This window comes from Podarcis melisellensis (genome assembly GCF_964234715.1).
Source record: "Podarcis melisellensis genome assembly, chromosome: 3".
In the NCBI taxonomy this organism is placed as follows: domain Eukaryota; kingdom Metazoa; phylum Chordata; class Lepidosauria; order Squamata; family Lacertidae; genus Podarcis; species Podarcis melisellensis.
The window spans coordinates 68,647,729-68,672,413 of NC_138530.1; the positions used below are offsets into that span (position 1 = coordinate 68,647,729).

The following is a 24,685-nucleotide window of genomic DNA, read 5'->3' on the forward strand; positions in this document are numbered from 1 at the left end:
CAAAAAGAAACACCCCCCAAAAACCAAGACACAGAAGAAAACAATGGCATGGCCCTCCTTCCTTATATCAAGGGCACTACAGATAAAATTAGCAAAATCCTCCATAAACACAATATCAAAACAGCCTTTTGCACCAACCAAAAAATAGCCAATATCCTCAGAAACCCCAAGGATAAAATCCAGTTGGAAAACCAAGGGGTCTATGAAATACCCTGCAAAGTCTGCCCAGCCACGTACATTGGACAAACAAACAGACGAATAAATGCACGTATCGCAGAACACAAGAATGCCGTCAAAAAAGAAGAAAAAACTTCCTCTCTTTTCCAACACATGAAAGAAACAGGACACGAAATTAATTTTGCAGATTCCAAATTGCTCTTTAACATGGAACATCACCACAAGAGAATAATCATGGAAGCCATCGAGATAGAGAAACACCCTCACAACATGAACAAGCGTGACGACACATCCCGCTTGCCAGACATCTGGAAATTAGCCCTCCCCACAAAAACTGACACCAGATCCAGAGGCACACAGAACGCTATCACCAATCAACCACACCAGACCCAAACCCAGACCCTCTCCACAGATAAATTACAGACACCATCCATTAGCCAAACCATGGTGGCACCTCCGGATGCTGCACCCCCCTGCAATCCCTACACAGATCTGGCTGACACAGGCCACAAAACCACAGCTCGCCCCTATACACGAAGCCAAGCCAGAGCACAACTAAGTGCAGTACAGCCATCTTCTCAGAAAAACTCTTCACAAAGTTCAAGAGGTCAAGACACAAAGACTTTAGCAACTAATCCACACCTAATGACCCACCTAAGTGGTACTCAGGATATCACTCAAGAAATCACTCAAGATATCCCTCAAGTAATTAAGGAACAAAAGAAGAAAAGGCACACTAGCCTGGGAACTTCCTCTCTGCCCAGAACATTGGAGGCTATACACCACACCCCCTCAACAGTATTTATAGGAACTCAAACACTGAGATCCTGCTCTGTTCCAGTAACAAGAAGCCGAAAGCACCAGCCTGAAGATGACGAGTGAGACCTCGTCGAAACGTCGCCTAGACACCCCAACTTTTACACGGGAAGACACCCGAGGACACCAAAACCTGCATTCCTGTACCCGTGAAAATCTACGAAAGCATATATATATATATATATATATATATCCCAGACTGCATATCCTAAAACAGATATGCCAAATCCCACAATGAAGATCTGCACACAGAAGATGACGGTTCAACTGGTAGCAACAGAGCGCAGAGACAAATAGTGAAAAGAAGTCAGCCTTTTCCAGGAAAAGTTATATTTTTAAACAACATGAAGAATTGAATTTCCCAGAATCTTTGGTAGTAGTCTGTTCATTTCCTGTTACATTGGCAGGACAAGGGGTGATCTATCTGTAGCATCTAACAAAGGCGTTTTAAGATTTACTATAAAATAAAGGGTTTGTATTGAAAGGATGACTCCAACTAAAAAAAACTGTTGTAATCTTAAAATTTAATATCTTTCATGAAGCACTTTGTTTGAAACTGCATAGGTAAAAAATAAAAAAGGTAAAGGACCCCTGGATGGTAAGTCCAGTCAAAGGCAACAATGGCTGAGGGAGCACAGACAGCTTTCCGGGTCATGTGCCCAGCATGACTAAGCTGCTTCTGGCGCAATGGAACACCGTGATGGAAGCCAGAGTGCATACGGAATAGCTGATCCCCCAAAACTTTGAACAACCATCACCCAATGGAATTGACAGAGAACCAAATTTAAAATGAAGTTCTCATTATATAGCCATTAACATTTTCAAACACTTGCCTCAGTGTTCATATTACACCAAAGAGCAGCAAATAGTTGATCCATTTATTATGTTTTTGCTATGAGAACTATTCAGATTTTCTTCCTTAGGCACCCAAGTGTCTTGTCTTTTGCCAATTCTGAAAGCAGATGAGTTTTCCAAGATAATTTATTACACTCCACATTTCATTCAAAAAGCCTAAGGCTGTAATTCTATGAACATTTGCTCAGGATGGGATATTCCATTAAACTCAGAACGGCCAAATTGTGATTAGAGCATATGGAAAAGATCTGATGGAGCTATAACAAAACATTTAACAAAGGCAAAAGGGACATGAGATGCATTTGTGAAATCTCCAGCTGTGCGTAACTAATTGACTCAACTACAATTATCTTTCTTCATCCTATCATTCTTTTTGTGGTGTTCACACCCAGCCAAGATACTTTATAAATATACATTCATTTGAAGCATTTCTGTACTGTCCTTCAGCAGATCCTGTGGAATAGCTTATGAAACACATAATAAAGCACTCCAAAAAAAAGAGAGAGAGAGATAAACCTGGTGCCAGGCAGGCCTCTTTGAGGAAGGAATTCCACAGAGGGAGCGTTCTCCATTTGGTCACCACCAGCCTTGTCTCAGATAACTGGGGACCTGTAGGAGATATTCCAAAGATTAAGTTAAACCTCATCACTTTGAATTGTTCTTGGAAATGGAGCAGGTGCCAGCACAGCTGAGTTGTGTTCCCACTGACCAGCCCCAGTCAATGGTCTGGCGACTGTATTGTGAACTAGCTCTGTGAGGCTACCCTTGGACTTGGTACAGAAGCTCCAGCTGGAGCAGAATGAAGCAGCTAGACTGTTGATGGGGACAAGTGGCCAAAAGCATTTGACACCTGATGAAACATCTGTGCTGGATTCCCATATGCTGCTTCAGCATTTCAGAGTTCTTGTATTGATATACAAAGCTCTGGACAACTTGGGTCCAGGATACCTTGAAGAGGTATCCTTATGTCCCAGCCAGTAATCAGTATCTTTTGGAGGAGCCCTGTTCGTTTCCTCTCATGTTACAGAATCCCTATTTGGGCATTGGAATTTCTAGTTCCATGCTGTGGAATTTTCCACGTACTTCCATAATAAGAGATTTGGCAGGAAGAGGAAGATTTTGGAGAAGATTTGCCCTCGGTAGAACTTGTTTCTGAGATTTTAGCGTCTCTATCCCATCATACCACCGTATGCATTATTTAATTGTTTTTCTTTAAGCCTCAGTCATATTATGCTCCTCCATTGATTTTGTCTGAAGCAAGGATTGTTTGTTTTTTCTCCTTAAGTGAGCTTTGGAATGAGCAAAGCCTTTCCATGCTTTAATTTTTAACTTAGAAAACGCATTAGTGAAGAAATGGAGATCAAGATGACAGTGGAACATCAATACAGTTGAGATATAGGAAAATTGGACAGCCAATAATGAAAGTCTGTGTGGCAGTGGTGGTGCACTGCCAGTTGCTAAGACCATGTGATCATCAATAAGCAGATAAATTGCATCCAGCATCAAAGAGGCCATGTATTGGGGGGGGCAAGGGGGAAGATGGAGCAGTAATGTTTTTACTTCCTCATGTATTCATGTTATTCAAGAAGTAGATCTTGCTTGGTTTCATGTTTGTTTGCTCCCAAGAAAGTATGCATAGGATTGCAGCCTTTTGTCCTTTCAGATGTAGCAACCCCTCCCCCTCTGTATTATAAACCTGCTGCTCGATCCTATTTGTATTAACTCAGAGGTAAGTTTCACTTTGTTTGAAGGATTTTGTTCCAAGTAAACACATAGGAGCATAGCCTAAAACCCATTGAACTCAGTGGGAATTGATCACTGATTCAGCATACGCATTGGAAATCAATCATCTTGCATTTACTTACCGATCATTTATCTGCATGCATAAAAATTGTAATATTGGATAGAAACTGGGACATAATTATTTTTAAAAATCAAGTGCACATGCTAGCCTGTGTTGCAAAACACAGATGTTGTTTAGTCGTTTAGTTGTGTCCGACTCTTCGTGACCCCATGGACCAGAGCACGCCAGGCACTTCTGTCTTCCACTGCCTCCCGCAGTTTGGTCAAACTCATGTTTGTAGCCTCGAAGACACTATCCAACCATCTCGTCCTCTGTCGTCCCCTTCTCCTTGTGCCCTCCATCTTTCCCAACATCAGGGTCTTTTCCAGGGAGTCTTCTCTTCTCATGAGGTGGCCAAAGTATTGGAGCCTCAGCTTCAGGACCTGTCCTTCCAGTGAGCACTCAGGGCTGATTTCCTTAAGAATGGAGAGGTTTGATCTTCTTGCAGTCCATGGGACTCTCAAGAGTCTCCTCCAGCACCATAATTCAAAAGCATCAATTCTTCGGCGATCTGCCTTCTTTCTGGTCCAGCTCTGGAGGAGGAACCGGCAAGCCACTCCAGTATCCCTGCCAAGAAAACTCCATGGACAAAGACAACAGGCATATAAAACACAGATACAAAATTGTTATGCTGTGCGATTTTATGACTGTTTACCTAGAAACATTCTACTTGGCAAATGTGCTTAGGATTACTGCGGACTACTTGTGATGCTGTAGAAGCTGTTGGCAGCTGAAGGGATATAAATGAGGACCAAGGGAAAGGCCCTATTAACCAGCAAATCTTTTCTGTGAACCGCCCTGAGACCTCTGGGTATAGGGCGATATATAAATTCAATAAATTATAATAAAATCCAGGGGGTCATGCCATTCAGCATTGCCCCAGTTTCTTCCACTTGGAGGAGGTGAACCGCTGAATAATACAGGTAGGGGGTCATCTGGCAGCAAGATGCTATGGAGTGATAACAAGGCAAGCTCACTTGCTGAGTGGGATTGTGGCTTGAAAACTGATAACACATCGTTGCTGATGTCCATGGTTGAAAGCTGACCTAGGTCTAGTGGTGGACCTAAGAAAATCTGGTAGATGATGTTAGGTAGAAGCTGGTGGAGCCTGTACTCAGAAGCCGGAGAACACAGCAAGGCTAAAGCAGGCTGATGCTTATGGTTGGAGTTCATTTTCGGAAGCCAGACAACAGAAGCCAGTGGATATTTGTGGACTGAAGCCAGGACATGGATGTGAATGAATGGAGTGTGTGTGATGAATGGATGTGTCCACTGGTGTTCTTCACAGATGTCAGCTGGCATGTGTTTGTATGAGTGAATTCCCATTTGAATGCTTTTGAGATAAAATGAGTGAGTGTAGGTGTGTGATTATGATGTGTGAGAGGTGGATATTCATGAACAGACTATGGCTATGCCAAATAACCAGCTTTATATATTTCTGGCATATTTAGACTTCTGAATGTTCTGGTCTTGCTTGTCATGCAGTGAGATCAGCTATTATGCATGTGATTTGCAATCTCTCTGCTTTAATGGATCAGTTCCTGATCTGAGTCAGGTTGTTCTCTGAAGCAGGCTTGATTTCTTGCCAGATTTCTCTTGGAAGATTTGAATCACATAAGAGGAGGAGCAGAAGAAGAAATGTGGCACCCAGAGCTCTTTTACTTTCAGAGAGTAGTAAAGGGTTGTTGTTGTTTTAATAGCCAGGATAAAGAAAGGAATCCAGTAATGGAAAAGGAAAATGCTTTTTGAAGAAGAAAGGATATAAACAGGGAATCGCATACTCTCTACTACTGCCCAGGAAAAATGTCACGGCCAGGAAACAGAAGACCAGAGAACTCCAAAATAGTAAGTCTTATTTGGACAGGTAAATGCTACCAAATATAAAACTTTCCTCTTAAAATAAATGTGCTTCTCTGTTTAATAAGAACATGTTTTGCAAGCCAGGACATGTAGCTAAGAATTTCAACATGTTTAGGGATATAGATTGCATTTTCATCTTTTGTTTTGAAATGAGAACCCAGGAGGGAGCATTTTAGTTGTAAAGATTCAGAAAAGGGCAGCCAGAACCATCAAAGAACTGGAACAGCTCCCCTGGGAGGAGAGGTTACACTGTTCGACCCTTGCTAGTTTGCTTTAGGGGAAAAGCGAGTAAAGGCTTTTTCTCCCTCATTCATGATACTAGAATCCAGATTATTCAATGAAGGTAAATGGTGGGATATTCAGGACAAATGGAAATACTTATTTGCACAGTGTATAGAGATTTGCTGTCACAAGATTGGTGTTAGCCTCTTTTAATGTCAAGTCATGGAGTTCTTATCATTGTGTAAGGTGTTGGTGGTATATCTGTGACTGAACAGTTTAACATTCTCGTGGTTGAATTATTTAAGTTTTTCTGTTCATAAGATGATTATATTTATTATTTCTTCTAAAACAAAGATGCTTTAAAAAGAAGGAACTACTTCACTCCATTCATGGCTGTCGGTGATGGGCACCAATTTGGATGGCTTTAAAAGAGGATTAGATAAATTTGTGGAGGGTAGGTCTATCTGTGGCTACTGGAAATGCTTTTTTTTGTGGGCTTCCTATAGGCATCGGATTGGCCGCTATAGGAAACAGAATGATGTTTGGCCTGACCCATGTTCTTATTTGGGGCCTGAGAGCAATTTTCAGTGCTTGTTGTAGTTATTGTGATGATTTCCAACAAGATCACATTTTTTGGAAGACCCGTGAAACCTTTGGCACCTTCTGCACTGTGCATTTGAAACAGTATCTTGCCACTTTAAGCAGCCATAGCCTTCCCCCAAAGAATCCTGAGCATTGTAGTTTGTTAAGGGTGCTGAGAGTTCTTAGGAGACCCCCTTATTCGCTGAGCTACAATTCTCAGAACAGTTTCAACAGCCAATCTCTCTTCCCAGATAACTCTGGGAAATCTAACTTTTTCCATAAGGTGTTGTCTGGTGCTGCTGGTACACCACATCTTTAGGAAATGGAGGAAGGGATGTTACCTTTCACTCCACATATCAGCAGTATCACATAAGCACCCCACCGTTCCTCTAAAGTAGTGGTTTTCAGGCCTTTGGGGTTGAGAAACCCTGTAATATATCATCCTACAGAACTCTTAATCCCTCTCCTTGAGCAACCTACATACCTACAAAGCCAGGGGAGGGGGAAATCGGTGCAACAACATGCAATAATTTATTTAGCCATTACAAAGGTGCAAGAGAGGAAAGTGAAGTCCCTGAGGGTGGGACAGAATTGTACAGAATTTTACAGCAGGGCTGGCCCACCCAGATCTTAAGCAGATCTTAATGTAGAACTTTATCTCTCCCCCCCCCACCCTTGTTCCTAACTTAGATCTTCATTCATCTCTTCTTCCCTGGTGGGGGGCAGGGTGCAATTGTGTGGTTTGCCTCAGGCGCTAAAATGTATTGGGCCAGTCCTGCTCCTGGGGAATATATTTGGAAATTAAGGATTCAACTTCAGTTGGTTAATTCATGGCTAAGTAGGAATTTGAACTCAAACCTTACAGACACAATCCATTCTCTCTCTCTCTCTCTCTCTCTCTCTCTCTCTCTCTCTCTCTGTGTGTGTGTGTGTGTGTGTGTGTGTGTGTGTGTGTGTGATTAGAGTGTTGCAGCCAGACAGAAATAGAAAATCAAGTTACACATTCTGCCTTTCTACTTTTCCCCCCCATGGTGGCACCTGTTTGTAAGCTCCTTAAAAGTTTATAATTCACTGAACTAACGGTCAGGGGTCCCTTTACCTTTACCTTTAAGATAAATTGATTTCTTAAAGGAAATGAGTTGGCTTTGTAAGATATTCTATGCTTCTCAAAGTGACATCAAAAAGACTAGACTTCAAACCTGTTCTGTGTCTATATATGAATGAGTCAGGAATATTTTTTCTTCAAATGATACTGCAATTTTTGTCCATTCACCACCACCACATACAAGCACCCTTCCTTTCTCGCTCTCCTAATTCTGATCATCTATTAAAGATTTCCCTTTTTGGCCACTAGATGGCACAACAGTTAATAGCGCCACCAGTTTTATTGTTCCAGAAATGAATTTCTGATCACTTGAATCAATTTCTTTCCCCAAACACTGAATACTCTTACTGGATTATAGTCCCCCAGAGGCTAATATGCAATTAACATACAGTTGAGCAAGTCTTACTTGACACTAAGGAATCAAAAGAATTGATTCCAAACATTTGACTTGTATACAATTCCAAGCTGCTTTTATTCCTTAAAAAAAGAAAGAAGTTCATATGCAGTTGCATTGTGGAGTCTAGGAGTGTAAGGAGTGTAAGATAGAAGTTTGCCAGACATAATTTCCCCCTGTGCTTGTTTGAGTCACCTCTGTGTAAATTTCAGAATATCCACGGGCTCTGTCTAGGCCGCTTAACTTGGAATAATAATAATAATCCTATAATAATTTATTATGTATACCCCGCCCATCTGGCTGGGTTTCCCCAGATACTCTCGGCAGCTTCCAACAAAATATTAAAACATGAAGACCCTCAAACATTAAAAACTCTGTACAGAGCTGGCTTTGGATGTCTTCTGAAAGTCAAATAGATGTTTATTTCATTGACATCTGATGGGAGGGCATTCCACAGGGCGGGCGTCACTATCGAGAAGGCCCTATGCCTTGTTTCCTCTAACCTCACTTCTCTCAGGGAGGGAACTGCCAGAAGGCCTTAGGCACTGGACCTCAGGAACTTCTTTCTTTTTTTAACTGAACGATGGGGGTGGAGATACTCTTTCAGGTATACAGGACCAAGACTTGATGGGACTTGCTTGTGAGTAGATGTGCATAGGATTGTGCTGTACAGTGATAGTTTCAGTGGCTATTTGTGTTTGCCAGGAGCCTGCCAGGAGCATTTGGGTGTAACTACAGGTGACACTTGGGTGGCGCTGTGGGTTAAACCACAGAGCCTAGGACTTGCCAATCAGAAGGTTGGGGTTCGAATCCCCGCGACGGGGTGAGCTCCCATTGTTCGGTCCCTGCTCCTGCCAACCTAGCAGTTCGAAAACATGTCAAAGTACAAGTAGATAAATAGGTACTGCTCTGGCGGGAAGGTAAACGGCATTTCCGTGTGCTGCTCTGGTTCGCCACATGACCCGGAAGCTGTATGCCAGCTCCCTCGGCCAATAAAGCAAGATGAGCGCCGCAACCCCAGAGTTGGTCAAGACTGGACCTAATGGTCAGCGGTCCCTTTACCTTTATCTTACAGGTGACACTTAACTGTGTCACTTGTAATATGCCATATTTTCTTTACCTTTTCCTTTACCTAATTGCAGGTATGGGACAAGGCAAGGGGCTATTTTATTTTATTAGCACTGCAACCCTGGGGAGGCCATTCTACTGCGATTGCAATGAAAATCAGGACTCAGTTCTTTGCACATCACTTGCAAGGCACTGTGTTGGGATTTGTCCTCAGTTCCTGCAGAGTCGATGCGAAGCCCAGTGGGCCTCCCAAGATAAAGGATATGAGATGGCTTAGCCTCCTCTACACGATGGTGGGGCTCCCTTGACAGACACGTCAAGGTCGAAAGGGGTCCTTCAAGGTAGAAAGGCTGAATGCTGTGGCTATAGGCAGGGATGAGGAATCTCCAGCCTGCAAGCATATTCTGACCCACCAGTCCTCCTAGTTTGACTCACCAGTGAGGAGTGGGGCAGGTAAAGACCTGCCTTGGCTGAAATGGGCTTACAGGCACCCCGATTAGCTTTTTGTTGGAGCTTGAGATGCCCCCACAATGCTATCTGCACAAAGAGCTTCTCCGTGAGGTCTTGCAACATAGTAAAGGCTAGGGGGGTCCACTGAGTATTCAAGCTGTGCAACTCCCTTGCATTTCAAGGGCACAAGTGTAGGAGCCCTTTGTGAGTGCTTGGCTAGTTTTCACTAAGGCTACCATCTTAGGCACACAGACTTGGATGGAGGCCCCACTGAACTTGCTTTGGAACAAACATGCAAGTCACTGGCAGAAATTTCCAGAGCTGTGCTGTGTGAGTTTTTGTGGTCCTGAAGTGTACTTTAAGGCTGTGATGTGCCCTCTAGAGACTTTGTGAGCACACAGCGATTCCTGCTCTCTTCTGGTTTCATAGAAATTTCACAACATGGTGGAGTTTTGAAATGCAGTTGCTTGTTCATTGGGGGAGTGGAAAGGTGTGCTTCTGGAGACATTGCAAAAGAAACCATTTGTGCGCTTGTTATTACTCACCTGATTCAGTGTAAATTATTTCCTTTGTAGTTCTAAACAGCTTTTGCATTTCATTCCATCACATTTCCCCCCTCCTCGCTTTCTATCTTTCAAACAAAGCAATTTACAGGAATGTGTGACTTTATTGTTCTCCTCCCCCCTCTCTTTTATATGCTTCTCTTTGTGTTCTAGGACTGGCATTTACCCACCGTTTCATCCTCTGCATCAGCACATCATATGGTATGCTGAAAGACTTCTGCATCTACCCTATAATATATCTCCCTGGGAAACTGGGATTTTTTGAGAGTTCGTATTGGGTATGGTCAGGGCCAGCCCAAGGCATTTTGGCACCTGAGGTCAGAAGAAGGGGTCAGAGAAGATCTACATCAGGAACAAAGGGGGAAGAAGGATAGACATTGGGATCTACTGCCCCAGTGGATCCAGCCGCCTGAGGCAGTTGCCTCACCCTGCCTTGTGGATGGGCTGACCCTGGGCATGGTCAATATGGCACTGAGTTACTAGTTTTTGGACAGTGCAGGCAATTATGTAATTATGCAGCACATGCTGAGTTCATTGCCTTTTCGTTAGACAGGATATTTACAGAAAAGCTTAGGGGTGGGGTAGGATAATTTGTTTCCTCCTAATTCAGTATGTTTAATAAGCCATGACCATTGCTTTGTATCTCCCTTAATTGGCAGAGCAGAGAGCTTTTTGTACTCACTTACGGCGCTTTGGTGGCTCAGCTGTGTAAGGATTACGAAAAGGATGAAGATGTGAACAAATATTTGGACAGCATGTAAGTAGCCAGGACAGGTTCAAACACGGTTGCATATCAGCTTAGCAGGCAGTGATATCCATTTAACATTGCTTTCCTCATATCGGGATCTGTCGGGGGGGGGGGGGATTAAATCCAGGAGATTGGTGGAACTTCTGGAGGGGCTGTTTATCCACACAAGATTTGGTTTGTTATTCCATCCCTTTCTAGGACAATTATCAAATCGCTTTTCTAGCCCCTCAAGGTCTGGCAAGATAAGTGATGGGAAATGGCACTGTAATGTATGGGATAGATGCCATTGACTGGCATTGTCCTCTAAACTTCCATGGGAAGGTTGGCTCTCAAGATGAAGCCAGTATTTTCTCAGGGAGCTTTCAACTGATGGGGATGAGGATCCCCTCAATGTCCTTTTTGACAGCAGGTTAAGCTTACCAGATTTTTTTCAATGAATCCGGGGACACTTTTCAACTTCAATAGGAATGATAGGATTTTGTCAGGGGATTGATTTGCAAATCCAGGGACTGTCCCCGGGAAACGGGGATGTCTGGTAACCTAACAGCAGGTTCTGCAGCTACAAGTGGGACTTTGCTGATCCAGACATGTCTTCTTTGAGTATATTCCATTTCATCCATCTCCCAGTTCCCACCCAGTTTTGGAGTCCTTCCCCAGCCCCCCAGCAGTCAGTCAGCATGCAGTGACCACTGAGCTCATCAGCCTTCATCAGTCTCATTTTGGCAGTGGGAGAAGGCTGTATTGCAATGCTGAAATGGGCATTTAGCATCCCTGGAAATAAACAAATATTGCATGACTTTGAACTTCCGCCTACAAGAAATGTTTGTGTTATATCAATTTACTTGGCTATTATAGTCTGTTTTGGCTTTGTGTCATATGCTCTCATCCTATATTACTTAAATGCTTTCCCATTAACTGCAGTTGGTTTTCCGGTAAAGCTGATTGTGAATTGTAACTAAGATTAAGAGAGAGAGAGTTTAATGGAACTTTCCCCCGAATTCATTTAAACTTCAAATGGATCTGTTAAAAAGTTCCATTAAATACTATCTCTTCCATTTTAAATTTTAAAGCCTTTCAGGCTGGCAAAAGCAATATGTTGATTCATCCAAGTTCCTTATACTTGGGAATTCCTTGGCGGCAGCAGCTGGTAACAGTTTTATTTGGTAGGGCTGCGTTTTTTAACCTTTCTGTTTTCGCCACAGTAAGACTTACACAGCACTTATTCGGGGAAGTGTGCCTTTACACGTGTGCAGAGCGCCATTGTCTCCTCTCTAAAAAAGCAACCCACCAATTATTCTCTGTACTTCAATGGACTTGATTGACTTTGTCCCACCCAGCAGCTGCTGCAGCTTTTTCTGAGTGAACACAGGAAAATGGTTATTACCAAGCTTACTGCAAAATATATACAAGCCACACACTATTTCTCTTCCCAATTTCCTATTTTTTTAAAAAAATAAGTGCAAAATAATAAAGTAAAAACAGATATTTATTATAGAAAAATATTCATTGTTGCTTGCTTGCTTGCTTGCTCTCTCTCTATGAAGGTCACAAAACAAATGTTAAACCAGGCTTCCTCAAACTCAGCCCGCCAGATGTTTTGAGACTACAGTTCCCATCATCCCTGACCACTGATCCTGCTAGCTAGGGATCATGGGAGTTGTAGGCCAAAAACATCTGGAGGGCCGAGTTTGAGGAAGCCTGTGTTAAACTAACAAGCAAAAATGGATTCAAAGTAGAAAGCACTCCCTGTTGTTTCTCTGGCCTTCAGGGAAACAGCTCCAACCGTGCTCAGAACCAGTGTATGATTATGGTGGCTAATGTTGTTCTTGAAGCAGTCCTAACTCCACTCATTTTTTCTGTAGTGGCTGTACTGGATAGGCCTAAATAACAACAGAAGTAACAAGAGCTTTCTTACTAGGGCCGCCTTTCCAGCAACCCAATCAGTCACATGGTTTTTCTGCTTAGAGACACATGGGAGGGACCTTGTCAGCAGGGCTATACCATTGGGTTGGGAGCATCTGAGTGATTCAGAGAGTTGGTTGGCTAGAGATCAGGAAATTGACCAAAAATGCCTCTGTAAGTTCTTTGAATCAAATGTGCACGACTGACTTTTTGTTCTCTCTTTCTTCAGGGGGTATAACATTGGCATCAGGTTAGTTGAAGACTTCTTGGCTCGCTCCTCTGTGAAGAAGTGCCGGAGTTATTCTGAAACGACAGACATAATTGCACAGGTATGCACAGGTGCTGCCTCGACGAGGCAAGGCTATGTCCAAGTGTCCCTTTCTTAGCAAGGATGATCACAAGAATGATCTCAATTTTGGAGGGAGGGATCCAGTTTCCAGGCATTGGCTGGCTGGGCAGGACAGAAGCACACATCCACCCAATCCATCCACCACACACACACACACACACACACACCCGTAACCCGGTGCAAAAGAGGGTTTGATTTGCAGTATTAGTGCCTTATGTAAATGGAGGTACCATGCTGGGGTATTTTTACTATAATAATGCCTATAATAAAATCCTATTAGCTGTCATGGGTTTTGAGGAAAGAAAATAGCTCATGTTTCCCTTGTAAAATTACAACACGGAGTTAGATGGAAACATTTAATGAAACTGGGTGGTATTTTGAAGAAGATAGCGCAGCAGAGAAAGGAGCAGCAAAGGTCTAATGAAGGGCTCTTTGCTTAAATTTCTGAAAATGGCATTGCAGCAGTGGCACAATCAGAATCAATTTGTTGCTTCAAAGGGGCAAGCAAGGGAACTAATAAAAAGCAAATAATGTTACATAGATGTGGATAGAAAAGTGCACAAAGCCAACTTGTTCCTGCGGTGCTTTAATGCTTTCATTTACTTATTTTAATAAAGTATAAGTAAACTGTTGCTTGGGTTTTTTTATTCAGTGGTGGAAATTTCACAAGTACTCTACTCCCATAGTAACATGCTATCCATATTTATAGTTTTAGTTAAAGGTCTCAGGCCTGTTTCTGGTTTTTCTTGAAGTGGGGGGAGGGGGTGCCAGGCTCAGCTGCTTTATTTCTAGTAGTCCCATTTTGCAATCAAACTGAAAGGTACCCAATCACCAGTGTGTTGGTTTGGTTTGATTAAAAAGATAAATAGATACGGTTTAATAATAAAAAAAGAATTCCCTGGATGCCTAGATTCAGGTTTGGGGCAAGTTCTATTTGGTGAGAGAGCCCCAGCAAAAATTTAAAACATGCAGCCAAAGTAAAGCATGGAAATATAGGCTGTTAGACCTTTAAAATATCCCCTTCTAAGTTGCTTCCAAAATTCTCCACTTCCCTTAGCATAGAAAGAGATTACACATTTGGTAAGTTAAAAATGGTTTGCTTACAAACTCTTCAAAGGTCATATTTGTGTGATTATCCATACAGCAGCAAGAAAAGCCAAGCAGTATAACCTTGGTTCCAAAATGGCGTCTGTTCCTAAATTATTTCTATAGAAACACAATGATAACTTGGTTCAGCCATGCAGTCCAAACTTGAGCATCCAGCTTAAACCTCCTTATTAGTAGGTAGTGCTATTTTTCTAGAAAAAGAGGTGCTGAAACTCAACATGAATACCTCCCTCGTTCTTAAAGAATGATAGTGGCGCTCTATATTCATTTAGTACCCCTACTGCAGATTGGAATGCAATCCAGGCCTACAATGGGCACAATCTTTCCCATCTTATTATGGTTATGAAAATGAGGTGATAAGCCCGTATAAAGTCATAAGATGCCCAGTGTGAAACTGAGCATGCATGCAACCATTTTTACATACCTGTTAACTGATATAAAACTGATGTAGGTTTGGAGGAGAAGGAAAGGGGCCATGTAATCAAGTGACTGCAAAAAGGGAAATCAATTGTAGTGATCATATATCCATCAAATGCAGGAGATCAATTTTTGCATTTGAAATTTGTGAAAACTCTTCTACATTTAAGTAGATTTCAAACCTGATTTCTTGCTGACTACAAACAAATGTTCATCTGGGCTTGTCTTAAGCCAGGAAACGAAACCTATCATTTCTGGCTAATAGTCAGGGATGATGGGAATTGTAGTCTAGCAGCATGTGGAAGGCCACAGGTCCCCCATCCCTGTCTTAAGCCAACAAACTTTCCTTTGGTAACCATTTCCATCTGAAAACTTGGAGACAGTGTTGATGGGATGCATGTTCTCCTCTCCATTTCCAGGTTGCTTTTAAGATGTATCTGGGTGTTGTGCCAACTGTGACTTGCAGTAATTCCACACAGTTCTCCCTCATTCTGGACAAGAACCCCTTGGTGGACTTTTTGGAAGAGCTGCCGGCGGGGAGATCTTCACTTTGCTATTGCAGTCTCTTGTGTGGGGCCATAAGAGGTGCTCTGGAAATGGTAAGCAGCCGACAGCTGCTTTGGCCTCCTCTGCTGCTGTTGTAAATATTAAAACTAATAGGGCTCATCCACACTTCTGCTTATCCCATGCCCAGAAAGCATGGTTCTGAGTGGTTTTCCCCTTGCCCAGTTCCTTTTCCACGAAAACCCATTCTTTAGTGCTAAATTGGAGCAAATGTCAATCTGGAGAAAACACAAATTGCCCTTTGCTCCAAAACAGCACTAAAGAGCAGCTTTCCCTAGGGGAAAGCAGCGGGGCAAGAGGGGGATAAACTGTTAGTTACTTGCCACACAAAAGGTCTCCAGGTGAGTTACATTTAAAATATACACCCACCCAAACAAACATCCACCCATCAGGAGTGGCATCTGAGCCTGTCACATGGCAGCAATGCAAGCCCTGGCTGACCCTTGCAAGAAGGGCAGAGCTACATTGCAGTAATTGTCTTGCCCTTGGGTAGGGCATTAGGAAATGAAACTGGCCCCAAGGGAAAGCCGCAGCTGCCAGGATCTGCACAAATCTGAAAGCGAAAGCCGGAGAAAACAGAACTGTGTTCGCTGTGTTTTCCAAACCAGTTGTTTTGTGGAAGCTACATTGTGCTGCTTAAAAAAAAAAAAGTCTGCTTATTTAGATAAGTGCTAATGGACTTGTGTGCAGCTGTGTCAGTTAATGCATTCTTCTTTTAAAAAAAGAAATAAAAAAGCAGGCTAGCTGTGCCCTTCTGTACAGAACAGGGGAAGGTCACAATCTCAAAGAATGGGCACATCTACATTTGGGGGTCACTTTTCAGTAGAATTGACCTGAGCCTTGGAAAGCACATAGAGCTGAAAGGGGAAAGACTGTCACTCTGCAGAATTTCACTTTGGGCCGTATCTGCTCTTCAGCACCTCATGGCTAAGCAGGACGTATGTGAGGGGCTCAGAGGCTTCATGGGCACCAGGCAAAGACCACAAGTGAATCACTGCATTCACAGGCACCATATTGGCAGCCCCTGGCCCCCGTGTTTCAAGGTGTATTTTGCACAAAGAAAACACCTTTTCATTTCCCTTTTCAATCTTGCTGTAGCTTTAAAATAAGTTTGAGCTGTTGTGTTTTATTCTCCGCTCTTTGTTTTTTACCTTTGTCAAGGTTTGTCAGCATTTCATTCTGCATTACATTTTATTACCCTGTTAATCGGCTGTTGTTGTTTTAAACTTGTTTTTATTCTATAAGCCCCACCCATCCATTATAGTGCATCCTCTTAAAAAAAAAATTAAAACCCTGCAATGAGGAACAACAACAAGTTTTCTTTCACTTACTTAGCCAAACTTACTTATTTTCAGATACATCTGGCTGCTGAAGTTACTTTCATCCAAGACACTCTGAAGGGGGATGATGTGACAGAAATTGGAATTGCATTCTTAAAGAAGATTGAAACCAGGAAACACAAAAGAAATAAGTGAAGCCATATCTGAAGTCACTATGTGTGGGCAGTTAATATTTTTGACCCTCTGTACCTGCCTAGAAAGATATTATTCCTGATCCAGAAAAGGCATTCGATACAGAACCGTGGTGTGGGTGGTGCCACCTCTGGATCAGGCCCAGCACTCCCAAATGTTTGCTATGTGGGGCATGAACTCTGCACCAACCCACAACCCAACATGGACATGAGTGGTGCATGGTTCTCCCTCCTGGCCTAATTGCAGATGAGTCCAGGGTGTCTTGAGGGAATGGCTGCCTCTCCTGCATGCTTAGGTCATCCTGCTCTACATTCTTCAGCCAGGTAAAGTTAGATGGGTGGCTATGAGGCACAGGAACTGACTTAGCGGTGGCACACTCACTGTGGAACTCCCTGCTTCAGAAGGCTTAGCAGCCTAGCTATTTCAGGCTTAAAGAGACTCATCAATGTAGTACTTGTTAGAAGTGTGGGCAAGATTTCTTTTTATTCTTCTGAAGGAGTTGACTATTTCCCCAGAGTGTCTGGGGAAGCCTAGCCAGATCAGCGGGTATAAATAATAAATTATTATTATTATTGGTCCATCTCTTCTTCTTCTAGGAATTTCTGGTTCCCTGGTGCTACTATTTTAGTATTTTAGTCATCTGTTTCTCATCAACAATAGTGTTTTTGACAGAGCAAAAATATACATATACATATGCATATATACTCACTACTGCTGCTTCTGTGCCTTTGATGTTGCCTTTCTTATAATTTCTCAGCTGTTTTCTAACTGGCAATATTCATATGGCTTATCCCAGCAAATTCAGGATCACATATTGAATGGAACGATAGGCCAATACATAACTAATCAGATGCAGCAACATGACAATGTCACTGAGAATGAATGAAGGCAATTGAGAATGAGAAGCGGTGCTCCCTGGCAATAGTCATGTGATCAGCCCTAGCCCCCCTCCCCCCTTTCATATCACAGAATGAACCAGATGATGTTATTTAAGAGAAATGGAAGAAGCCAATTTAGAGTTCAGGCGATGCTTCCAGAAATGGTGAGCTCTTTTCATAGCAGCCACTGAAAAACTGCTGAAAGGGAGGGGATTTCCAGTGTTGCTGAATGTTCCCCTTTGGGGGGGTTTCCTTTTCCTTTTCCATGCCAGAGAGTATTATTATAGGTCACTGCTTTCTCAGGATGTCAACAACCAATCATGCCTGAACAGATGAAACCCAAATGCCACTGGTTTTAAGATTAGGGGGAGGCATGAGCATGCTGTTCAGGGTCACTTGGAAATCATCAAGCAAGAAAGCAACCCTGCAGACTTGCCCAGGACCCGACTACCAACAACAAGCATGTTCCTTCTCCCACTGAAGAAGCAACTGACTTCGGACTTCAGCTTTTTCTAGGAGGAAACAGATAACTTAAAGAACCTTATGAGTGAGGAAGGAAGGAAATGCTTATAGGATTTGGGAAGAAATGGGCCAAGGGGTGCCTCATTCTCTGAACCAGAGGTCTCCAACATGGTGCCCACATGTGCCAGTGAACATGATGCCCAGAAATACCAGTAAATATCCTCTCATAAAATCCACAATGCAAGAGAAACGTATCTCTTCCTGCTTAATTCCTGGCTCAGCGTCTCTTACATTGAATGTGCCTTAAACATGCCTATTTGTTTTACGTGTTAAAACTGTAAACTGCCCTGATGCTTTATATTGCAGGAAAGAAATATGTTTATAAATACCATAAAAATAAAATTTCGTTGGATGCCAAAATTGGAACCCATCTTCCCATCTCCCCTGAACAGATTAGAGCTGCAAAGAGCTTTTCTGTGTGAATAAGTGTGGCAAATGTAAGTGTCTTTTTCCAGCTGGCGAGTGGCATGCTAATACCATTTTGTGGTCATGTCTCTTTTCCTGCTCTTTTGAATGTGGTAAACCATTTTGTGTTATGTCACGTCCCTATGACAGACATTTTGTGACTGGTGCCACGATGCTTTCTCAGTATTTCAAATGTGTCCACTGGCCTGAATTGTTTGGAAGATCAGAAACATGGCATAAGACTTCCACCTATGTTCTCCCTCTCATGTGCAGTTTGGGCATTTGGTTCCTTCCAAATCCAGTAATCCAAAGCATCATGGGGGAGGGACTCCTGAATCTTTTATTTTTAAAATACTTTGTGCCACATTTCATCTGAGTAATATAAGAGGGATTGACAAGATACAAGCAGCTTCAGTAAAATAAACCTCATATCTCTATATCTATCTATCATCTATCTGTCTATCTGTCTTCCACCCATGGTAGTCTGCAATATATTATTCCAGGCTGGGAATTAGTGGCCAGCCAAAGCCTAGATAAGCAGGTACAGTGGTACCTCGGGTTACATACACTTCAGGTTACAGACTCCGCTAACCCAGGAATATTACCTCGGGTTAAGAACTTTGCTTCAGGATGAGAACAGAAATCGTGCTCCGGCGGCGCGGCGGCAGCAGGAGGCCCCATTAGCTAAAGTGGTGCTTCAGGTTAAGAACAGTTTTAGGTTAAGAACAGACCTCCGGAACGAATTAAGTATGTAACCAGAGGTACCACCGTATGTCTTAGTAGGAGTCAGAGGTTAATTATGGTCAGGCTGTATACACACCATACATATAAAGCACAACCCAACACCAAAAAACAAGAGAAAGAGGGGGAAAAGAGGAAAGAGGAAATAACAAGCATGTTCAGTTAGACATCTTCTTGTAACAGAGCCTGATGGGCTGCGCAATTATTTCACTATAACCCTTGTGTGTCAATACCACCAGCTCCATCCACAAACCCCAGGCAACAAGGAACTGTATCCCCCTCCACAGACCTAAGACTGCCAGTGTTGGTTTTGCTGCTGTTATATTTGTGCATCATGCTGTAGTAATCTTTTTTAGGGTTAAAGGTGAACAAGGAAGAAATGCCGTGCCACTCTTTGGCACTTGGAGTTGGAAACTCGTCCAGTTCTGTGGAATCAAAGAAGCACTTGACATTCCTCTCTGCCAGCTTCGCTGCGTGATCCTTGGCCTTTTGCTCAAAAAGCTGCTGCTCTTGCTCCAGGTACACTTTCCAGAAGGCAAGCTGGAGAATACTGACTGGAGAACAGCAACGGGAGATGCATGTAGAAACTAGGGCCAATATGAAGACACTGGCGATCAAACTCCACCCCAGCACCTTGGCAAAGAAGCACAAGAGAGATAAGAACAAGGTTTGCATCAGTGAGCCCCATAGAACTCTTGCCTAGTATTAACTTGGGGTTGTGTCATGTCTGTAATAACTATTTCTCCCCCAAAATACCAGGAACCTACTAGCTCAGACGATTTGTCTACCTAGCCCATTACTGTCTATTGTTTTGATCAGCAGTAGCAATCCAGGATCCAAGCTGAGCTCTTTCTAATCTCTGGCTGCTTTACCTTGGAAATATCAGTGATTGGAGCTGGGACCTTCTGGACATGCTCTACTACAGAGCTTTGTGTTTGGCCAAACCCCCAAGCTTTTTTTATTATTCAGATAGGCAATAAAAGACGCTTGGGTTGCTTTTTAACAGTTTTATACATAGGATGATATGAGTAAAGAACAAGGCGAATAGAGCAGATATATTCTTACGACCCCTTTGTAGTCTGCCAGAATCCCCTCTCTTCCAGGCAGCAGTGGTTTCAAACTCCTTACAGGCAAATGGTGCAGACCCCATGCTGACAACAAGATCCTTACTGGGATCTTATATAGCACTCTATTTTTCTGACACAAGCTTATCATGTTTCATTTGGGCATATTCTCATGGCCCTGAAATTATTTATGTTTTACCATGCCAGAGGAATTCTTCAGAGATAGCCAAGTGGTTACTGTGGTTTATCTCTGTTAGGCAAATGACCCCTGCTTCAATTGCATCTTTTTTACCAGTTGTATACATTTCATTAATTCCTGCAAAATAAATGCTAAATGTGCAGGTTCATATAACTGCTGTCTATATAGATTCTTATTATCTGATCCCACACATTCCAAAGTTTTCCGATACAAACCTGGATGCACATCTCCCAGTCACATGACCCATGCCTCACTCTTGCCCTGAAAAGTACTTTTTGGGGGTGTAAGATCTCACACAACACCCTAAAATATGTGTTTTTGGGTGCTACACATAATCGCAGCACCAAAAAATTGCTTTTTTTCAGGGCATGAGTATGCAAGGTCGTAGCACCCAAACTGGCTGCTGAGATCTCTCGAGAAAAGTCAGTGTCCCATTTTTTCTGGGGCTCTTGGAAGGTATGTGATACAAGCACAGGTTATAGTTATAAAACAATGCTAGGTCAAGGCCTTTTAGGCCTTATCCCAAGGTTTGCTCTATCTCCTCGTGATAACAAACATTTCCCACAATGTAAAGCTACACCGTCGCCTTTCTCATGTATGAACAGGTGTGTATCTGAAGAAGTGTGTATGCACACGAAAGCTTATACCCAGAACAAACTTAGTTGGTCTCTAAGGTGGTACTGGACAATTTTTTTATTTATTTTGACTGCATCAGACCTGAATTTAGAATCATGTATTGTCAGAGCTGCCCGAGGTCCCAGCTCACAAAGGACCAACGCCAGTGCGTTACTATTTACAAAAGTCTTTATTGAAGTTCAGTTTCGATTTCAAAGCCGCGGCACGCAGCTCTACGTCTCAAACTCTAGACCGCTGAAGCTCCATCTGAATCTCCTCCCCCCAGACACCAGTTTAAGACTCTAGCCTTGCTCCACCTCTTCCTTTGCTCTTTCCTCCTCTGGGTCCGCCTGTACGCTGGGGTCTCGCTCCTTCTACACTCTTCTGACGCTGATTCTCCTGAGTCTTCCCCCTGCCTCCGGCGGGCTTTAGGACCTGGTTCCCAATCCGTGTTTCCTGCTGTGCCGCGCGCCTGCACATTTGAACTTGGCGCGCGCGCCCAGCCGGCAACCTTCCTCCTAACCGTTACACTGCTCCTATCACTGCTTTCCCCTTCGGGGAGGCTAGCTGAAACTGCCTTCCCCTCCGTTCCCTCACTCTGCGATGGAGGCGTGGCCAGCTCTGACTCATCTTCTCTCCCTGCTGGGGGAGACGCTGGCCCTGATCCATGGGACCCTTCCCCCCCCCACTACGCTCTGGTGGGGAAGCTGGTCCTGATCTCCAGCTGCTGCTTTGGGAGTCCCTGCTGGCCTCTTGTTTCTGGTGCGTACCCCCTGGCACTCCCCTTGCCCTGGCCATAGGTGCCCCCTTCTGGGAATCTTCTGATTCGCTGGAGAAGCTCATGGAATCTCTCGGGTCACTGTCGTACTCCTCTACGCTTCCCTCAGATTCTTCCCCTTCGCTCTCCATTCCCTCTTTCCCCTGTGCCTCTGCTCCTGAGCCCCTGACATGTATGAACAGATGGCTCATCAGCCCAAACCTTATCCTTCCAAGTGCCTTTGTTTAAAGGCTGGGATTTTATACTGCCATCCACATAATGTCACTTATAAGGCCCTGTTGAAGTCTGCTAAGCTGAACTACATACATGATCACATGATGCTTCTAACACTTTCAAGTTGCGTCTGAATATTAGCTATGTTGTAAAAAGAGGAGTTTAGAGTTAGTTACTAAGGGGAAAGCATAAACAGAAAAAGAAGGGAAACATAAACAGCAGAAGGAAGGGCATTCCAGAAAATGCACATTTTCGGGTCACTACCACTTGATACGCTGCAGGGTACAGTGTCATGAGTAGATTTTCCCCAAATAATCCCAGTTTATACATGAGCAGGCAGCCTTTCAGTGCCTCTAGTCCCAAGTTGAGATGCCCCCCCCACCCATGCAATTTACAAGTCACAATTTAGTAGTACCATCTGGAAGAGGTTATACCAACCTGAGACTGTGCTTGAAGGCTCATGAGTATATCCTGCATCTCCAAGGTAGCAGTGCCACTCTGACAAGGAACCTGAGGCATTTTCTCAACACACTCACCCCCTTTGCCTTTGCACATATACGCCTGCACTGAAGAGCTCCCAGAAGCGGCACACTCGTAGAAGCGGCTTCCCAGTAAGGCCACAGCAATCCATGTCAAGGGAGCAACAGATGCTCTGACAATCACCAGCCCCAGCACTTTCAAGTAGTGCCGGAATCGGGTCCCGTGAGGGCACCTGCACAGCCTGTTGGGGGCGCAGCTTCCGGTGAGTATCTTCCAAGACTGGCTACTGAGCAAGAAGCCAAGCAGAAACAGAATAAGGGCTGGCACCAAGAGGAAGACCAGGCCATAGAGCATATTCCAGGAGTTGCAAGGGCATTTGAACACCACAGCAGAAAAGATGCGCTCGCTGCCAACCGTCAACAAAGAGACAGCCCCATAGCCCAGTGCCTTCTGGTGATTAAGGCAGAAATCAAACACCGCACGAAACTTGTCCATCCTGCTCCCTGGGACTACTTTGGTGCTCTATGTCTGTCCTCTGATACACTTTCTTCCTACACAGGAAGCAAGGCTCTAACTTGAAAGAGGAAATCTGCAGTTTGAAACTATTTGCAGTCACAAACGGTTTCACTTTTGGTGCGAGATAGATAAAGAGAATTTGGAGACTTTACTGGAAAACATGTTTATAGACCATTTCTTTTTGGGTTTCTTCTTCATCAAAATTGAATCGCCAACAACTCACTCACTGAAATAAAAACAGAAGACGAAATCCTCCTGCAAATCTTGCTGCATTTAAATGGTCTGAGCTGTTATTTTATTTTATTAGAACCATAAGTGGTAATTATTAATTTCTAAGCAAGCCAAAAAGGGTTAGGGGCAGGATACACAATTCTTCTTTTTATGTTATCTTCATAACAATGTTATGTTGGGAGACAGGGACTGAGCCAGACTGTTTTGTGAATTTAATGGAAGTACAAGGAGAGGCTGGTCCATGCCCTACCAGCCTCAGCCTGCCCTCACTTCTCCTTTCTTCCTTACAGCCAGCCAGAGAGTGGCATTGCTTCACAGCTGCAGCATCCTTAGTCTCTGAATTGCCCTTGTACAACTGAGCCGGGAGGTAGAGGACAGGTCCAAAACTAGAATTATTTGGTTATGCTTATCATTGGCTCTGGCTCCGAATACTTTTGGGTTCCCTGCTTTCCACCTTAGCAGTCCCGATGGGCAACAGTCACCACTGAGAAGTACATTACACAAGTACTTCCAAAATAGTCTCTTCTCCCCCAGTGTAAAGTAAGACCACGTCTGATCAGTTTAAAATGGTTTACTTATAAACTCTCCAAAAATGAGATTCATTTGCTTTCCCACATATCACTCAGAAAACGTAACTAGTAAAACTTGGCTTGTTACAGTGGTGAAAGTTCCTAAATTATTGGCAAAGGAACACAAGATTGGCTTGTTAGAGCCATGCAGTCTGAGCTGCAGCAACCAGCAAAAAAACCTCTTCACTCAGCTTCTCAGGTAGGCTGGGAGAGGACAGTAGGCTTGTTTACCTTCCTCCCAAACTGAGAGGGAGTGACCTAGCTAACCCCTTTGTGCATTAATTAGACTTAAGTGTGTTGGTTATATGAAGGTTATCCCACACATTGGCTGTTCTGGCTAGGGCTGATGGAAGTTGGGTATTCAACATCTGGAGGGCCATCCCTGGCTTAGAGCTACTGAAAGGTAAAGGGATCCAGTTGTGACCTACTCTGTGTTTACACGCTCATCTCACTTTATTGGCTGAGGGAGCTGGCGTACAGCTTCCGGGTCATGTGGCCAGCATGACTAAGCCACTTCTGGTGAACCAGAACAGCTCACAGAAACAGTGTTTACCTTCCTGCCAAAGCGGTGCCTATTTCTCTACTTGCACTTTGACGTGCTTTCGAACTGCTAGGTTGGCAGGAGCAGGGACCAAGCAACGGGAGCTCACCCCGTCACGGGGATTCGAACCGCCAACCTTCTGATCGGCAAGTCCTAGGCTCTGTGGTTTAACCCACAGCACCACCCACATCCCAGAGCTACTGAAAGCTACCAACAATTGGCACAAAATATAGTAAATTTCCTACAAGATATTTAAACAGCAGATCCACAAATACTTATAGAACATGGCCACAGGAACATATTTGCCTTTTTGAAAACCTGTTCATTAAAGGGTTCCCCCCCCCCCACAAGTAGAAACAAATACAAACCACCACCACCTTTTTTCCTGTGTTTCCCATTCCCCATACTCTTTTTTTCCCTCCTCCAAGCAGTGCCTGGG

At 43.5% G+C, this 24,685-nt stretch overlaps 2 protein-coding genes and 1 long non-coding RNA gene across 6 annotated transcripts; 1 reads left to right on the forward strand and 2 right to left on the reverse strand.

The window, feature by feature from the left end:
• Positions 1-1,173: 1,173 nt before the first annotated feature.
• On the forward strand, positions 1,174-17,068 carry TRAPPC3L (trafficking protein particle complex subunit 3L). 3 transcript variants are annotated; one of them, XM_081904968.1, is made up of 6 exons: positions 1,174-1,366; positions 10,089-10,136; positions 10,595-10,692; positions 12,815-12,914; positions 14,878-15,057; positions 16,378-17,068. In XM_081904968.1, the coding sequence occupies exons 2-6, from the start codon at positions 10,134-10,136 to the stop codon at positions 16,495-16,497; spliced, it is 501 nt and encodes a 166-aa protein (XP_081761094.1). In that variant the 5' UTR covers positions 1,174-1,366; positions 10,089-10,133; the 3' UTR covers positions 16,498-17,068. The 3 variants fall into 3 exon arrangements, with proteins under 3 accessions (XP_081761094.1, XP_081761092.1, XP_081761093.1); XM_081904966.1 differs by lacking the exon at positions 1,174-1,366 and adding an exon at positions 4,696-5,536; XM_081904967.1 differs by lacking the exons at positions 1,174-1,366; positions 10,089-10,136 and adding an exon at positions 4,708-5,536.
• LOC309366420 lies at positions 12,154-16,503 on the reverse strand. 2 transcript variants are annotated; one of them, XR_014166702.1, is made up of 3 exons: positions 16,368-16,503; positions 14,466-14,530; positions 12,154-12,888 (listed from the first exon to the last, which is right to left on the reverse strand). It is a non-coding gene; the product is annotated as an uncharacterized lncRNA (long non-coding RNA). The 2 variants fall into 2 exon arrangements; XR_014166703.1 differs by lacking the exon at positions 14,466-14,530 and having other exon boundaries at positions 16,368-16,458.
• Positions 17,069-18,618: 1,550 nt separating the features above from the next.
• On the reverse strand, positions 18,619-23,025 carry LOC309366418 (calcium homeostasis modulator protein 6-like). The gene is made up of 2 exons (XM_081904965.1): positions 22,348-23,025; positions 18,619-19,673 (listed from the first exon to the last, which is right to left on the reverse strand). Exons 1-2 carry the CDS (start codon positions 22,882-22,884, stop codon positions 19,251-19,253), a joined length of 960 nt encoding a protein of 319 aa, XP_081761091.1. The 5' UTR covers positions 22,885-23,025; the 3' UTR covers positions 18,619-19,250.
• Between the last annotated feature and the right edge of the window lie 1,660 nt (positions 23,026-24,685).

Coding starts and splice junctions, on each gene's coding strand:
- TRAPPC3L (XM_081904966.1), top strand. CDS start 5,495: ATGTCACGGCCAGGAAACAGAAGACCAGAGAACTCCAAAATA. Junction 10,137..10,594: donor CTGCATCAGCACATCATATG/GTATGCTGAAAG, acceptor CTTAATTGGCAG/AGCAGAGAGCTTTTTGTACT. Junction 10,693..12,814: donor AACAAATATTTGGACAGCAT/GTAAGTAGCCAG, acceptor CTCTTTCTTCAG/GGGGTATAACATTGGCATCA.
- LOC309366418 (XM_081904965.1), bottom strand. CDS start 22,884: ATGGACAAGTTTCGTGCGGTGTTTGATTTCTGCCTTAATCACCAGAAG. Junction 19,674..22,347: donor GCCTTCAAGCACAGTCTCAG/GTTGGTATAACC, acceptor TTCTTTGCCAAG/GTGCTGGGGTGGAGTTTGAT.